The sequence below is a fragment of the Taeniopygia guttata genome, chromosome 17 (assembly GCF_048771995.1).
Source record: "Taeniopygia guttata chromosome 17, bTaeGut7.mat, whole genome shotgun sequence".
Classification (NCBI taxonomy): Eukaryota; Metazoa; Chordata; class Aves; order Passeriformes; family Estrildidae; genus Taeniopygia; species Taeniopygia guttata.
The window spans coordinates 11,105,682-11,123,151 of record NC_133042.1 but is presented as its reverse complement, the minus strand read 5'-3'; the positions used below and the strand labels follow the sequence as shown (position 1 = coordinate 11,123,151).

The 17,470-nt window shown below is 45.3% G+C and overlaps 1 protein-coding gene across 1 annotated transcript in view; it reads right to left on the bottom strand.

Annotated features, from left to right (window-relative positions):
- Positions 1 to 2,995: 2,995 nt before the first annotated feature.
- LMX1B (LIM homeobox transcription factor 1 beta) overlaps positions 2,996 to 17,470 on the bottom strand; it is a 90,597-nt gene continuing 76,122 nt past the window's right edge. The window contains exons 3-8 of the mRNA XM_030286712.4: positions 15,556 to 15,788; positions 12,791 to 12,969; positions 12,297 to 12,374; positions 11,842 to 11,908; positions 10,872 to 11,033; positions 2,996 to 9,171 (exon numbers count right to left, since the gene is read on the bottom strand). Of these exons, the coding sequence (XP_030142572.2) occupies positions 9,014 to 9,171; positions 10,872 to 11,033; positions 11,842 to 11,908; positions 12,297 to 12,374; positions 12,791 to 12,969; positions 15,556 to 15,788 (877 nt within the window). The 3' untranslated portion in view covers positions 2,996 to 9,013. The remainder of the gene's footprint in view (positions 9,172 to 10,871; positions 11,034 to 11,841; positions 11,909 to 12,296; positions 12,375 to 12,790; positions 12,970 to 15,555; positions 15,789 to 17,470) is intronic.

Genomic DNA, 17,470 nt, shown 5'->3' with positions numbered 1-17,470 from the left:
TGCCATAAAACATTGCTTTTCTCTGCCTGTCTTAGAGAATCTTTTTGCTTTGGACATCATCTGCCTATGCCAGGGTCTGATCAAACTCTCATTACCTGCTGCTTCTAGGACCTGGATCTGCCCTCTCTGCCAGTCAGTCAGCACAAGGGATGGCAAGAAGATTTTGGGGTGAGCAGATGTTGTGTTAGATCCCTGCACAGTTCCCTGTGGATGCACCATCCCAAAGGCATACAAAGATAGCACTTAACTTCCACATTTTGGCTAAAGATGAGAGAATGTGATGCCCTCTTGCCAACTAAAGGTCAAGATGCTGTTAGTGTAAATCCAGACAGCAGAGCAAAGACTCTGCCATCATTCAGTGCAGTGAAATGTGCATTGCTTTAGTTCATGTCATCTTTACATAATTCTCACTTTTATTTTCTTTGTAGTTTGGGGTGCAGCTTTGGCCATGCCCAGTACTGGTCCTTGCTCACCAGGTGATTCTGCAAAAGCCATGCTGAGCTTTCCATGATAAAAGCATCCAGCCCAGGCCATGGCTGGTGAGAACCATCAGACCCGTGCAGGGAGCTGCAGTCCAAGGAGATGTGCAGATCATTTCTGAATTTAAGGTCTTCACACATACAGCTGACACTGTGTCATCACTTTATCCAAGCAATTCATATTTAGTTCTTGAAGTATGAGAAAAAACAGCTGAAGACTGCAAATGGTGGCTCTGGCTTTGACAAATACTTCAGGCCAAATTCATTAGTAAGCTTTCAGAGAGAATTGTTTCATTTTCCCATCAAAAGTAAGCAAAGAAATAGGATTTCTATCTATCTGCCTCATTTCAGAATGTACCTGCTGGTTCTGGGGCTAATTATCATGTTCTTTCTCTGATGGAAAATAGCCCTACAGCATCTTAACTGCAAAATTTGGTTTTCAGGAAAGAACGGTTTTCTGAGGACATAAAAATGTGTTTCATTCTTACTGAGTAATTGGCTTATATTTGAATATAAATAAATAAGAAGCAAGTATGCTGTTTGTTTCATAGCATTTGAAGTACAATCATTTATACAGTGGGGCCATATTCATAATAGTTATTTTATGTTGTTAAAATTACTGATAAAACACTACACATTCGTTACACCACTTCCAAGTGCACGGAAGGATGAACAAATGTGTTTTCATTATAAGAAGTAATAATAATTAAGAGTGACAGAGCCTTATCCTCAGGATCTGCCTCCCAGCAGCAGTTTGGCTGATAAAAAAACAGAAGTTAAGATAAGGCAGCAATTATTAAGACAAATCTTTTGAAGGGCTGTTTGAACTCCTGTGTCCAGCAGATAATCTGATTTTACAAGGTGCTCCGAGGCGGGGGAGGCTGCCTGGGAAGCAGTACCCAGGTGCAGGCCTTTAGCCCCTTGCACCGGCATTTTTACCTCTAGCCATTTCCCTGGTCTCTTCTTCTTTTGTTTGCTACAGCTGTGGCACATAAATCAGTCTCCATTCTGTCTCACTGACACCAAAGAGAAACAGAACACAAACAATGCACACCACCAAGCCCCAAATGCATTCATCTTTTTTTTCCTCCCTTTTTTGATGATCCCTTTCACCTTTTTTTTGGGGGGGAGATTCAAAAATGGCTATGGGCAACTCTAATTCTTCCTTCATGAATATTAGATACACACAGAGCATGAATATTTGAGTAGCTAATTCTGACTTAGGTGAATCCAATTGCTAATGGCAATTCATTTTTCCTCAGTGACATTCCACTAATAACCAGTGTGAGCGGGACAGGATGATGCAGTTTGGAGCTGGAAAGCAAAAAGGAATGAAACTAGGAGCAGAAATGCTTTATTGATCCAGTCCTCGGGTGGGACTTGGGGCTTGCCTCCTCCCTTACCTTGGGGGGAGTTTGAGCAGGGAGATCTGTGCTCAGCAGTTACATTGTGGATCTTTAAGAACAAAATAGGGGGAAAAACTTTTAAACTGATTTTTATTACGTCACAGTGATACCACCTCTGGATGTGTTGTGCCCTTCGTGATGTCACCCACCCGCACGGTGACAGTGCAAACTGCAGTGGGAGAGACTCAGTGCCAGCAGCTGCCCCTGGGATACACCTGGGATACATCTGGGATACACCACGTCCTCGCACTGGGCAAGGCCTGCTGGGGCTGGGGAATGGCCTGTTTCTCCAGGCAGAGGAACGCACCTTGCTGCACAAGGGCTACAGCGACGTGCTCAAGTGGGAAACGGGGCTGTCCCATTTTAGTGATACTAGGTTATCTGTAAAACTGTATGCTTTGATTTTTTAATTAAAAAATAGAAATTGTGATTTGATGTCCAAGGCATAGAAAAGAAATTGTGTGTTTCTGGACCTAGGGAATACCAGTGAGCAATCAGATATGACCAGACAAAACCTCAGCTGAGGTTCCATGTTTATGTTTACGTGGTCCAAGAGACACCAGCAAGTATCTATAATTTTATATTAGTCTTGACTTTTCCATTACTAGATGGATACTTTATAATCCATTGCTAATACTTACACACTTTGTCTGCTTTAGCATGAGGCTGCCCTTGCATGCACTTTGCACCGGTAAGATCACACTGGGTCTCTGAAATCTCCACGGAGCAGCTTCTCTGCTGGGCTGGGTTTGGGTTGGCTCCCTGTGTCTGGCCAGCCAGCCAGAGGAGCCAGGATGTGTAACAGTCTGCTGCCATCCCTGCAGAACAGCTCTCAACCATCAGAGGCCAAAAACCAGTGCAAGAAGAGCCTCTGCCATCGCCCTTGCTGTGTCCCTCTGCCAGGCAGCCTGGACTCCAGCTGCAGCGCACTAAAACCATCGAGGCAGTGCCCAGCTGTCCCTGTCGCTGTCGCTGTCGCTGTCCCTGTCCCTGTCCCTGTCCCTGTCCCTGTCCCTGTCCCTGCAAGAGCACTGGTGCCAGCCCCAGGACACAGAGAACACACTCTCAGTCTGCAAAAGCAAAGAAAGAACTGTACACTGAGAGAAAGTCCTGCTTAGTTTACAAGTTGCTTTTATTTACAAATATACTGAAGTGTAATCTCTCTCTTATTTTTCTTTTTCTGTTTTTGTTTGTACTGTGTGTGTGTATGTGTGTTTGTGTGTGTATGTGTGCACATGCACATGGGAAGGAACATGATGTATGAGAAACATGGATCTTAGCTGCCAGCAATGGTGGCAGGAAAAAAATTGAAGTGAAATGAAAATTAAAAACACTAATAAATAATTTAATAATGACAAATAATTAAATTAAAAAAAAATTCCAATCTACATACATTATGGTGGTTTGTTTCCGAGACGGAGGGAAAGGAGCAGCAAATCTACAGTGAAAGGAGCTGGTTAAATATGAGAGAGCACAGTCATATTTTTTACAAGTTAAACAAATTGTAACAGACAGCTACAAAATACTACATTTCGATAACATAAATACAGAATATATAAATATACAAGTAATACAGCCATACACAGCTAAAAAATAGGGTGTTCACCTAAAAACAGAGTTCCCAATGCAAAGTATCTGGCAGCCCCTTCACAGCTGCTGCTGAACAGAACCAGAGTGCACCGAGCCAAGGTGATCCAGGCTGCAGCCAGCAGGAGGGAAGCAGCCACCAGCGCAGTCAGATCGGCCTCAGAGAAGCAAGACCGTATTGAAAGCCCACCAAAGCCAAAAGACTTCAGGCAAGCAAATGCCCAAGCATGTCCCTAAGCAGGGAGCACAGGTGCCTGTAGTCCTGGCCTTGTGGCTGCCCCGTGCCCCAGGCCACAGAAGGGGGCTCTGGAGGGACCTGCATGCTAGGGAGCAGCTACTGGTCCCAGACTGATGGGTGAGCTGGGCAGGGGCTGTGTGAAGCACGATCCGAAGCACTGAGACTCTGGGTACTGTGGCTCCAGCTCCCCCAGCCGTGTGGTGCTTCAGCTGCCTCTGTCCTTTCACTGCTGTGACACAGCTCCAGCTTGTGAGAATCCTTCCCTTCCTCATGGTTCTGCTGCTCATTTCTAGTGACTTTCAGAGAGAACCAGAGTTCTTATGACACGGTTCACAGAGGTGCTCTTGTAAACCCCAGCTTGCAGCATCCCAGCAGCATCCCAGAGCTGGGTTCACTGGAGTACCTGGAGCAGTGCCTTGGGATGTACCTCTGACCCTTAAGGGAACTGGAAGGGAGTCCTGAGCACAGTAGGAACAGGGAAGTGGGTTCACATCATCTCTGGAAGGTTTGCTGGCATGAAGGACCTTCCCCATGACATGGTGCACAGCATGGTGGCTGAGCAATGACCCTTCAAAGGACCTGGCAATGATCATCTGAGTTGTGCAGGGTGGATTTGAAAAATCCACTCAGCAGCTGCTGTGCGACTAACATGAGCCACATCTCAGGCATGGTTAGCTGTGACTGGGCCAAGTGGTCTGGATGTTTTTGATGACAGAGTTTAAAGAAAAGGAGATCAAAATACCCAGGATGATGTTTCAGTGTAAGTGAGTGTAACCACCACCATTTATTTACAGCAATATAATTGTCTCCACTATTGTGCCTGTGAAATGTCTGCCACCAGCCCCAGGGGTTGCCCCACAGTGCAGTGACAAGGAGGCTCTGGAACAGCAGCCAGCCACGCCAAGGGAAGGTGCTGCTGCCCATCCCAGAGCCCAGCTGGGACCCAGCACCAGGCAGCTCAGTGGCTGTTCAGGGCTGCTGGGAACTCTGCCACCACCACAGACCTGCAGCTGCACAAGAAGGACCTCCAAGCTCGTACCCAGCATATTCATTCTGATCTCACAATCATCTTTTTTATACATTATTAAGCACACTGAAACCTAATCAATCATCTTTTACTTAATTGCATCTTGTCCCCATTTAGCTGCACACTTATTCCTTGACTAGCCAAAACAACATGATGGAAACACCGTGAAGAGCTCACTTGATGCATTTCTGTTAGAGAGGGGTTAATTTCCTAGGGAAAATGATCACTGTAAGGTGCATGTAATAAACTGCTGTCATGACCTCTAGCCTTTGAGCTCCCATATGTGCAATCATTGTTTGTGGTTTCCGTCGATGTGCCAGATGCTAAGAATTTTTGGCAAGAGTTTATCAATTTGACTCAATGTAAGATATTACTGTGATATGGCCCATTAAACATTTTACTTTCACCTGATCAGGGACATTCCCTTGACAACAGAAGAGTAAAGCAGAAATCAAAGAGGTCAGAGGTTGCTGTATAATCTTTTACTGCAAGGTCCCAGGTTAAAACCACAATGATCACACTCCAGTAGGATAATTTATTCCACAAAAAGAAAGTGACATTTATTTTCCTTTAATGAACTTTGGCCTTTGCCAGCTATTGCAGGCCCACTGGAAATCCTTGCCTATGCATTCCTTTCCTGGACCAGCAGCAGCCCAAAATGGCATGGAAAGTGTTACACATGCCAAGGGCCTGAATGTGTGCGTGTATGTGGCTTCAAAGGTGGCAGAACATGGGCAACAAACAGCTAAGGCATCATCATACGACACACCAAGGGAGAGGAGATAGTATGTACAAGCATGAAAAAAAAAGGTGGCGAACATCCAAAAATTCAGCAAAGAATTATACTTCAGCTATAAAATGGGATGTCTGATTTTTTTTCCTTGGAGATGGATTATTTTTCAACATCCATCCCAGATGCAGAGGTAGAGTTGGGACAAGGCAGTTCTCCAAACTGTAGGTCATGTTATAGTTCTCACATAAGTCTCTGTAAACACCAAAAATGCCATTTTGATCCTGCCAGTAATGAGATATGAAGCAAGGCTGTGCTTGTGTGAGGAGTCTACAAACTGGTGCATCTGAGAGGCTTTTCTATGACTGTAAAGTAGCACAGCAGAGGGGAGAAGAGGGAAACGATGAATCTATTGAGATCGGTGGTGACAAATGACATGTTTATATGTGCCATATGAAACCTGCTTGCTTCTGCCCTGCAAGCAGTGAGGATCACCTGAGTTCTTTATAGATGTTTGCTATCATGCAGAAAGAAAGGAAATTGTTATTTTGAAACACAAGGAAAGGGAAAAGTACTTGAACAGGATGGGTAAGAAAAAATCCTTTCCATTTCAAAATATATCCAGGGGCTCACAATGCGCAGTTGAAACCACATCCTTGCCAGAAAGCAGGGAATGGTCACTAGGCAAAGCGTGTGGACACAACAGACCTGCCTTCCTGGGGATGGCAGCAGTCAGGGACAGGGACAGGGACAGGGATGGGGACAGGGACAGGGACAGGGATGGGGACAGGGACAGGGATGTCCCCTGAAGCCCTCGCAGAGCCACCAGCCCCTTTCCTGACCGAGGCTGTGTGCAGCACACGGGGGCTCTGCACCCCAGACAGTGGGAGGGCGGTCCTTGGACTGAGCTCTGCCCCCCTGCACGATGGGCACACGCTTGGGGACACACACACGGACACACGGACACACGGACACAGACACACACATGGACACACACACGGACACACACATGGACACACGGACACAGACACACAGACACACACATGGACATACATACGGACACACACATGGACACACACACGGGCACACGGACACAGACACACAGACACACACATGGACACACACACGGACACACACATGGACACACGGACACAGACACACAGACACACACATGGACACACACACGGACACACACATGGACACACGGACACAGACACACAGACACACACATGGACATACATATGGACACACACACGGACACACACACGGACACACACACGGACACACGAACACAGACACAGACATGGACACACACACGGACACACGGACACAGACACACACATGGACACACACACGGACACACGGACACACACACAGACACATACACATGTACACAGGCACACACACACAGGCACACACACACAGACACACACACACAGAGACAGACACACACACACAGACACACACACACAGTGAGACACACAGACACATGGACAGAAACACACAGACACAGACACACAGACACACAGACAGACACACACAGACACACAGACAGACAGACAGACAGAGACACAGACACACACACACACACACACACACACACACACACACAGACACACACACAGACACACACACACAGAGCCTCATCCACGGTGCTCTCGTCATCTGCAGAGTGAGAACCTACGCATTTATGCTGTAGACAAAAGTTGGCTTTCTCAAGAAATCTCCAGCATGCTCAGTCCACACTTCCATGCTGGGGGAACTGGTATTTTTTCCCTCGGACCCGTCCTCCTGCCCTTGCCACCGTGTCTCTGGGACACTAGGAGGGCTGTGTCCAGCAGGACTCCTGCGGCTGAGGCTGTGTCCCCCCGGCAGGGCTGCTCCCTCCCCGGGTGCTGAGGCTACAGGGCTCCCCTCCCTGGGAGACCCACGCTCCCACAGAAGATGCCAAGCCCCACAGGGACACTGCGATGCTGGCCTGGTACTAGTCCTCAGCCTGAGGGAGTTAGATTAACGAAAGCTTTGGACTTGTTTTTCAGCTATTATGGTCAATATATTAAAGGTATTTATTTAAGAAAGTGCCTATCCTGCCAATCTTTCCCCATGAGCTCTATTTTGAACACACCCTATAATTACTGATATTACCCTGGCAAATATTCCCCATGAAGTTTTCTCTACTGAGAGCCATGACTGTACTTGTCTGCTTCTCCGCATTATAATTATCACCAGGCAATATTTATAGCTATACTATTATTATTTATGATATTTTCTGTCCTACAAAAATCTATATGACATATGCTTAAACTTCAGCCTCAGAGACAGACTTCAGCTGGGCGACACCCTGTCCTGGCACTGATCACTCAGCTGGCACCACAGCCATGGGTCCTGGCACGGGGGGATTTGCAGACCGTGGTAGAATTTCAGCTCAACATACCTGAACTTCCCATTGTAATTTCTTTCATAGTTTCCTGTTCCTGGCTGGTGCACATTTCAGGACTTCTGGTGTTTCAGGCTAGAACTGTGTATCCTTGATTCTTGCTGAGGCAAGGTAACTAAAGGAGTGCTTAATTATTCCAGATGGACAATAGAGAACAGCAGATTTATGCCTCATGCAAAACAAATAAACAGAACAGAATGAAAAACACTTCTTTGCCAATCATGGTCTAGACTTGAAATTTGGCATTGCAATACTTACAAACAAATGTAAATATTTTAATCTCACACTTTAGAAAAAATTAAGTATATCTGTCTTGTAAGCACCTTTAGTTTTAATTATTTAAGATCAATACTAACCTAAATGCCTCTGCCCCTAACATGCATCTCCTCTCCAGGGTCATAGACCTTTCTTACTCTGAAATCACTTTCACCACAAATACTGTTAACCAGTTTCCTCAGTATCATATCCATAAGGGCTATAAACTAATGAGCAGATCTAGGTTATGTAGAAAAAGTGTAGAAAGGAAACAAATGTTGAACGTCACATTTACATTAACTTCTCACAGTTCAAATGGCAATTTATCCACAACATAGTATGAATCATGCAGTAAGAAAAGGAGGAATCTCCAGTTTTTTTGATTTATTTGTCATATGGTTGACTGATGTCAGTATCAGTGGCTAAAAAAAAAATAGTTTAGACATCCAAAAGAAAGGAGAAGAGAGAGGAGGAAAAGGTCTAGCTTTCCACAAAATCCATTTCTTTTAAGATGATGAGCTCAAACCAAACCAGATCAAAGGCTGAGGATGAGCAGGTTCTTCTGTTCCTTCCGTGCTTGTCTTGTGGTCTGGCGCCAGCTGGGAATCAAGGGTATGGGACGGGTGGATGTGTTTTGTCTCTCTCTCTATATGTATGTATGTATGTAGGTATTAAAATATATATACATACATACACATATATGCAAACGGAGACAGTCTTCCTAAAAAAATGCTCTTTGCAGTCCAGAGGCAGTAGAGTCACTGTGAAGGAAGAGCTGGGCAACATATGGCTGTAGAGTCTGCACTGGAAAAGTCACTGGCTAAACACACGCCGGCTGTTAGTTTTCTTTATTTTCATGAGGCGAAATAGGAGCTCTGCATAGAGTACAGCCTGTCAATGGGATTTCCTACTCTAGCCTGCATGGAGTTAACTTCGGAAGAGGCAAGAAAACAGTCGCTCAAGCTAGTTAAAGAGGTATCACTGTCGATATCATGAAAAATGGAGTCGTTTCCTGCAAATGAAACGCACACGTTAGGCGGGTGCTGCGCAGCCAGGGGAGGACGCAGCACACGCGGATGCTCGCGTGCTGCGCGCTGCAGCAAACGGGAACGCTCCTGTGCTCACACCTTGACCAGCCTCGGCCGTGAGGGGCTGACCTGCGAGGAGAAGGGCTTGAAACCAGCCCACGGGGGTCAGCCGGCAGCCGTGCACCCACACCTGCCGGATTTCATTTCAATTTCAGTCAGCAGCACAAAGCAGAGCCTTGGCTGACAGCAGGAGCCAACGATGCTGGGGAAGAGCAGGTCCCCAGCTTCTCCGTGGGCTCTGGCACTCATGGAAGCACCAGGACTGTCAAGAAAGGTGGAACCAGGGTGCACGTGACAGGGAAGCACGGTCTAAGAGCCACGATCGTACTGGGCTTCACATACACACTAGGCAAAAGTTCTACCAGTGTGACAGGACCCAGGAAGAGACGTAGTTCCCCTGGCCTCAAGTAAGCTACAGTTGTAAACATGCTCTCCTTTCAAAAAATTCCACTCTTTTATAACTGGTCTGGAACAGCACCCTTGATTTCCCTTAGCAACTAAAATTTCAGCTTACTCCAACACTGAAGGTACCAGAAAAAGCTCTAGCTCAAGTCCTGGGGGCTCTGCGAAAGTGTTAGTCTGGTTCTTTTTCCTTACATTCTCATTCAAAAGGGCTTTGTGCCATCCCCTGCACCTCTTTTGGAACACAGAATCTACTTCCCAAGGAGTTTTACTCAGAAAGCCAAGCAAACCAACAAAATCACAAGCTACCTAATGCTCGAGGGCACTTCATATGTCCTCAGCTCCTTACAGGGCCTCCCAAACTTCCTGGTGTGCACCATGGACTTGTCTCAGTGGCAAAAGTAACGACACAGACCCAAAGCAGGTTTCCTGTTGGCCTGTGCACGCTGTGCTGGGGACAGTGATGCGCCTGTGAGCCTCTACAGTGAAGTGCTCCTGGTCAGCAGAACAGAGTCTGAAACAGGCCCTTGTGGGCTACCGCAAGGCCGAGAATCACAGTCTGAAAAATCCTCTGACATGCTTTTTAAATGCCACACTGCAATTGTCCAAAACCAATAATTGTGCATTTAGTGCTTGTAATGCGTTTGATGTGGGGTCAAGCAATCGTGAAAGAAAACCGTCATCTTGATTTGGGACAGAGAATAAAGCTATGCAGGAGAAATGTCCTGTGGTAACCCATCTCTTAGTAGCTCAAGAACTGTTCTTTAACAAATCCACGCATCCAATCTGAGTGGTCTTACAGGGCTGCTTATTCATTTTGTAATGAATAGATTACTTCTCTTTATTGAAGGCACTTTTTCCTCAAAGCTTCTAAGAAAAAAGGAAAAATTTGTGAAGGAGCTAGAATTTGCTACTGTTTATTTTTCAGTGTCTTGGACAGTGGTTTAAAAACTGGAGCTTGGAGAGGTGATGTTGTTTGCTTATCATTTATCAGAATTATACTGTGCAATAGTTCTGAAAGGTGTCCAGAGCTTGAGATGAGCTCTGTTCTACCCCCCTATGTGTAAAAGAAAATACACATATGAAACAGACTGGTACAAATTCCCTGGTACAAATCCCAGAAAAAATATTCTAAAAGCCAGTAAAGCTGCTGCCCCTGTGGTGTGTGATCCAGCACACAGACCCAGCTACTTGGGATGTGGCAGAATGAGGCATGCCTTACCATAGGGGTTCATGTGGTCGCCTGGCATTTGAGGAGGGGTAAGACCCTGCTGAAATGGGTCTGTGCCATAACTGCTTTGCTCCATTGCTACAATCTGCTGCTGTGGTGGTGCAAGCGGTGTGTAAGATGTCATCATCCCTTCCATTCGGTTGGACATTACTTCTGCAAAGCAAAGGGGAGGAACAGTTACCGCTGGGGAACAGGGCAGAATCAGTGGCAACAAGGAACCCTAGCAAATGCAGTCAGGGGTATGCTGTCAGTAAGAGAAACTTTCCAAATTTTGTCCGAGCGTAGAGCCCTGAGCAATAAGCTGAGAGACTTGTAATTTCTACATAATTTCTGGAGCTCCTAGGTCCTGTACCCTCTCCTCCCAAAGTCTGTGTACTCTGTCTGACAGAGCCCAGTTATTCTCTAACTGGTCCCAGTTTTTCTGCTCTGGGTGAAGTCGAGGATTTGAGGCTGCAAGGTCTTGGGAGCTGGAGATACTCAAGAGTACCCACAGAGCAGCAGAGCAAGTCCCAGTGCCTGTGTGCAGTGCCTGCCCTGGGGTGCAGACACTTGTGGGGGCACAGAAGGGGCTCTCCAAGCCTTGGCTGGGGCAGTAACGCTGATGCCTGTGCAGATTCCCAGCTGAGCACTGTGCCCCTTACTGGAGAAGAGAACAAACTGAAGGATCTGTCTGGGGCAAACCTCCTGGAGATTTCCTCCAGTGCAGACCTCTCCACGTGGCACATTTCTACCAGGAATGAGGTAACAGCTTCTGCAGGAGCACCTCTGGGGTCTGATCCCACCGGGAGAACTTGGGGTAACCTGGCGTGGGCACTCTGGCACACCTTTGTGTCCTTCCAGTGCTGATGGCACACGTCACCCACAGACCTGGATCGCTGTACTAAAGTGTCATGTGGGAATGGCACTTCTAGACAACTGCAGATTCTTTCTCTCTCACTTTGCTTTTTCACAAATCCCCTACCTTGTCCTAGTCGCTGCGAGTTCTGCTGCTCCTGCTGCTGTTGGTGCCTTCGTGCTAGTTTTTTCATCTGAAAGAAGCAGAACAGAACAATCTGGTAGCTCCAGATGCAACAATTCTCTTTCCTTACAAAACTCCCTGCAAACATCAGTTAACACAGACCATTTATACTTACGCACACACTGCTGTGGGTTCAGTTTCAATTCTAAGCTTAAACATTTCAGTTTCCAGTTCAGATTTGCATGCAAAATTTACTCCCAACCCTGAGTTGCTTTGAGCATAGGAATTTAATGTCTGTGTTTGGAAGCTGCCTTTCTAGTGTGGATGTAGAGAGCAGAGCAGGCAGAACACGCAGAGCTCAGCTGTGGGACTGCTGCAGCGTGAGCTGCATCCAGGGCAAGAGCTCCTGATGGGGCACAGCCTGCATTTGACTCTTGAGAATGTGACGAACAGCCTACCTTTGCTCTTTGGTTTTGAAACCAGACTTGGACGACTCGCACGCTGAGCCCTGTTTCAGCTGCCAATGTTTCTCTGACCTGCAGGAGGAAATGCTTAATGATGCAATTTTGCATAAGTTAAAAAAATAAAAATAAAAAAAAAACCCACAAAACCCCCCACAAAACCACTAAAACCCCAAAAAACACGAATCAGTTTTATTAGGAGGAATGTTTGTACTTAAAACAAACTGCATGTATGGAATTACATTTTTTAATTCATCATATTTTTGCATAGCGTTGCCAAGTTCTGCCCCTGATGGTGCTACCAGTTCTGTAACTACTGAACAACAAGTCTGAGCTGAGGAAAATGACACTAAATTTTACCCATAAAAGACTTCTGAGAAAAGAATGCTCTGTTTTCACCCCAGAGAACTGCTGTTGCCCCAGGAAGGGGCAGGGCTGTCTGCAACTGTGGCCTGGTGTCAGGGCTGACTCGTCCCTGGTGAAGCACCCACCTTTCTGCAGGGCTTAGAAGACACTTCAAAGGATGCTTTGAATGCCCGTCTCTGCTGTGTAGTAAGTATTGTCCTTGGTCGTTTAGGTCTTCTTGGGTCCTTCCCATCATCGCTTCCTTTTCCTTGGGTTACTTGGCCTTTAGTGGGCTTAACATCTCCATCTTCATCATCACTTTTGACTGGTGAAAAAAGGATATATAATTGCACTTGTTCCACCAAGAAAACAGGATGTTTGAGAACTGCTCTTCAGTCAACTGGTTCAACTATTGTCCCATGGTTATTTGAATACCTAAAGCAGCTGTGGGCAGGAAGAGACTATCTTAGATCTGTGTTCTCTTCCTAAGTGAAATGCCACAAAAGCATAAAAATGTTTTCAATTTTTAACTGAGGACATGGGACTGATCAGGAGATGGAAACTCAGAAAATGCTTCAGTATTTCCAGGAACTGGGCACAGTGACACTTTGTGCCTTTCCAGCACCTCTTGGTCCCATGTGCTCACCTGCCCTGATGCCAGCACCAGATAAACACCTTTAGCTGCTTCTCCTGAAGCACTACCTGCAGACAGGTACTGCTGCCCACACTGCTACGGCAGCAAAACAGCATAAAGCAAGTATCACACAAGTATCTCAAAGCCCATATAGCTAAACATAGTGCAGATTCCAGTTATTGAATACTTTTTTTCCGAATGTTCTGAAGCTCCAGCGACAATATTAAATATAATCTTTGTCATCTCATTTCACTTCCCACAGAAAACATCTGTAGTCTTCCTCTGTGCTTTGAAATGTGTCTGCATGTACAAGCACAAACTTCTCTTTTTCAGTAAATGCATACAAGTATCTATGTGCTTGTGTAGACCAAAAAGATTCTTTGTATTTTCTATGATTAAATTCTGCATACTCATACAATCTGGTGATATTACATGTGTTAATATATTGTCCTGGGAAATCTCAAGCACAGTGGCAAAGGTTGATGGGTAAATACACATTTTGTTGAGAAAATCAGCTTTTCAACTCAGCATATTTTATTTGACCAGACTACTGATTTTTCTTTCAGAAAACACTCTCACTTTATTATAGGGACTTCAACATGAAGAAACACACGGAATTTTTTATATACTGAAAGACTACATTTGGGGAATCAACAAATTAGACTTTAATTCATTTTAGGGTCTGATTATTATGCACCTAGCAGTCTAATTACCTTTTACTTTAATAAGCATCTTTGGCCTAATGATTAAAGAGAAGTTCAGTCATTTTAATAACCACGACATTATTAACTTTCCAGCATGCCATTTCTAAGGAAAGGTTTGTGAGGATTAATACTGCTCATTGGAGAGTTACTTTTGTGTCCAGTGGATAAATATTTGATTGAAGCAGGACACATTCTCAGCCAGGGCTTTGCAGATTGTGTGTTCTCACGCAGACCCCTGGGAGATCAGTGTTTTCACTGTTAGACAATGGGAGACAAACAACTTGTTTAATTTGTCAGCTTGTTTTTCAGGTTTGGGTTTGACTAACAGAGAATAATGAGGAAAAAAAGGCATCTCCAGGACTAAGAAACTCCCCTTTGTGCCAAAGGGAGATGAAGTTGAAACCAAGACTGGTTTGTGCTACCGTGGTAGCTCCTCAGTGCAGATCACAAGCCAGCCTGGTCCCGAAGAGGAGCCCTGCTCAAAGCCGATGCCAAATGCAGCTGCCAGCACAGGTGTGTGGGTGAGGACAGCAGTGGGGAGAGCTGCCTGTGAGCTGGCCCAGCGTGGGGACAGCCTCACACGAGCTGGGCTTTGGTGGACACGAGGCAGGTGCACAGTGGGTCACTGGAGCTGGTGTGGGGCAAGGTACACTGACGGTCCAAGAGGAAACTCAGATGCCCCAGGCACATTCACCAAAAGCCCAGATCCTGTGACTTGAGATTTAGTGAGCAGAGCACTCAGGGTCCTGCAAACACAGCATGACAATAACTAAAACACTGCTCCAAGAATGGCCCTGGTCCCAGCCTTGCCAAGTCTGCAGAGACCTTTGTCTTGAGGCATTCCTGATGTGGAAATACATATTTTAGCAATGTGGAGAACAGGACTCTCAGATTAGAAATTATGGATAATTTCTGCTACCAGTTAAAGTAGAGTAACACATTTTCCCATAAACCAGAGGCAAATATGTCACTTGTACATGTAATAGAATGGTAACTGTTTATTTTCTTATATATTTTATTGGAAAACAAGTGTGCAATTAGGATGGCACAAGCCCACATCTCAGTTACTTTCAGATTCTCTTCAGTACTTCTGTGTTGCACTTGCAATCTTTCTTAAAGGTACTATTTGTAACTGGCAGAGAGATTCCTCTTGAAAATCATATTTCTGCTCTGCCCATTTTCCTAGTTTAGTGCTGAAATTTTATATGAAGAAGATCCCCTGAAAAAATATGTTAAAGGGATGGAAGAATGCCTGCAGAGAACAGCATACTGATGCCTCACTTGAGTGAGACCTTGGGTAGCTAAAGTCAGTCTGATTCGTGCTTTATGATCTTACAGAAAAACACATTGATGAAAGCAAAAAGATTTTGTCTTTTACTAAGGAGGTTAAGGAAGGGAGTTAGGTTAGGGAAAGCAGACTGCCAGTAGGAATGTTTCCAGCTGTGCCTGCAAATTTGCATAGGTGGCACTTGCATATATATGAAGTGGATGTGAAAATGATGCACTTTTCTATACAAAAGCTCTACAGACCCATGCAGCTTTTCCAGTCAGAGCAGGTGTGGGAAAAGCTCACCTGAGTCTGAGTCGTCTGGGCTGACCGAGCTCAACAAGTCTTTCTCTTTCTCATAATCACTTTTGCAGAGCAGCTGCCCTTCCTTGAGGACAAACTCATCCCCTTTCCTCAGCTGGCGCTCGCAGACGCAGCAGCAGAAGCAGCTCAGGTGGTACACGCACTCCAGGGCGCGCATCACGAACTCCGTCGGAGCGATCTTCTCCATGCAGCCGCTGCACTTGGCAGCGAACAGCCTGCAAGCAAGAGGCAGCAAAGTCAAGAGGAGCATACGCTGCGTGGATCTAAATCCAGCAATGCCTGCACAGATCAGCCTGGCTCATGCTTCTGGACATGGCAAGACTTGCATCCTTAGGCTTGGAAATAGCACAGGCATGCAATTTCTTCAAATCTCAATTCCTTTGGTCTTGAGATTCCCTACATCACCTTTCCTGGACAAAGTCCACTAAGATCTGTCCTTATCTCAGTGGTTTTTTTCCTTTTCAAAATGAGAAACAAAAGGGAGCTCCCAAAGTTGGATAACTGCTTAAACACAAATGTATTTCGATTCACCTTTTAGAAGAAGGACCAACTCGTACTTTGTTTTATGCAGGGTCTCTGGCTTCAGCTTTTAAGCCCTATTCTGAACAGACTTTCCATTTTTGGTATTGTCTGTCTCTGAGAAGGCTGACATACACAGAAATGAGCATTAAAACTTTGTGCTTTTGCTGAGGCAAAGTCAGCACGTGAGCATACACACATGATTGTACACATGCAATCAATAAAGAGAGGAGTGAAATAACACAGCTTTTCTTTGGATGTTGAGTTATTCCAGAACAACCTGTCTCTGAAGGAAGTACTGTGCATTTTAAATGGTGTGAAACATCCTTTGGCAGAGATAGGCAGTGATACAATCTGTCAAATTACCAGTATAATCACAGACCCTAGAACACACACTGCATCCGGACTAGTTCTTATTAATGCTCTGTAAACCCTGTCTTTCATCCATCATTAATGTTCTAGGTTTAAGTTAGAATTATTTAGATTAATTTTATTTTGCTTTCCTAATGGCAACTGGGAATCTCCCTAAGTGAGATTTCAGAAAAGGGCTGCCTCAAATAAAGACGGATTGCTGTTACATCCCTGTGTCACATGGCGTGCTGGTGATTTGAAATTCAGTGTCTGTTATGGCAATACATCACAGTGCAAGGTGCACGAACATTTACATTTCAGCAAGGAAATGAACACCACTGCACCAGCGTGCTCACAGGAAAAAAAAATTAGATTCTGCCTTTTAGCATGGGGTATGCTGACTTTTTTCTGTCATCAAAATTATAATTTTTCACAAAAAAGGCAATTCTCTCTGATTTTAGAAGGCGAAGGCTGTGGTAGTTATTCATTCCTCCAGAGCCTCCATTTTGTCTGAGCTGAGAAGTGCAGGAAAATGGCAGTACGAGCCCTCAGCAAAGGGCTGGAGGCGGTGGGCAGGAGGGAAAAGCAAATGTCAATATGGTTGCTCACGGCATCCAGAAAATGGCTAGGAGACGGGAACCGGGGTGTTCCCCAGTGTCCCTAGGAGTGACCGCTCTGGGAGCCTGGTCAGCACACACCTTAGCACGGCCACAGCTGCGAGGTAACAGCAGTGCAAGGTGGACCGAGTGGCTTTTTTTCACCTATATAATGAATTAAATTTATCAACAGGAAACTGATGTCACGCAGGACCCTGGGCACTGCCACGGACAGCATGGCTTATTCCATACCCTCAGTTTGCTTTGTCCGCAAGGTTTTCCTTACAATGCTTTAGCCAGCAAATTCCTAAGCAGAAAATATTTTTATCTCTACACAATTTTATATCTGAAAAGATTAACACAAGAAAGAAGGAAAGAAGGAAAGAAAGAGAGAGAAGAAAAGAGAAAAAAATAGAGAAGAAAAGAGAGAA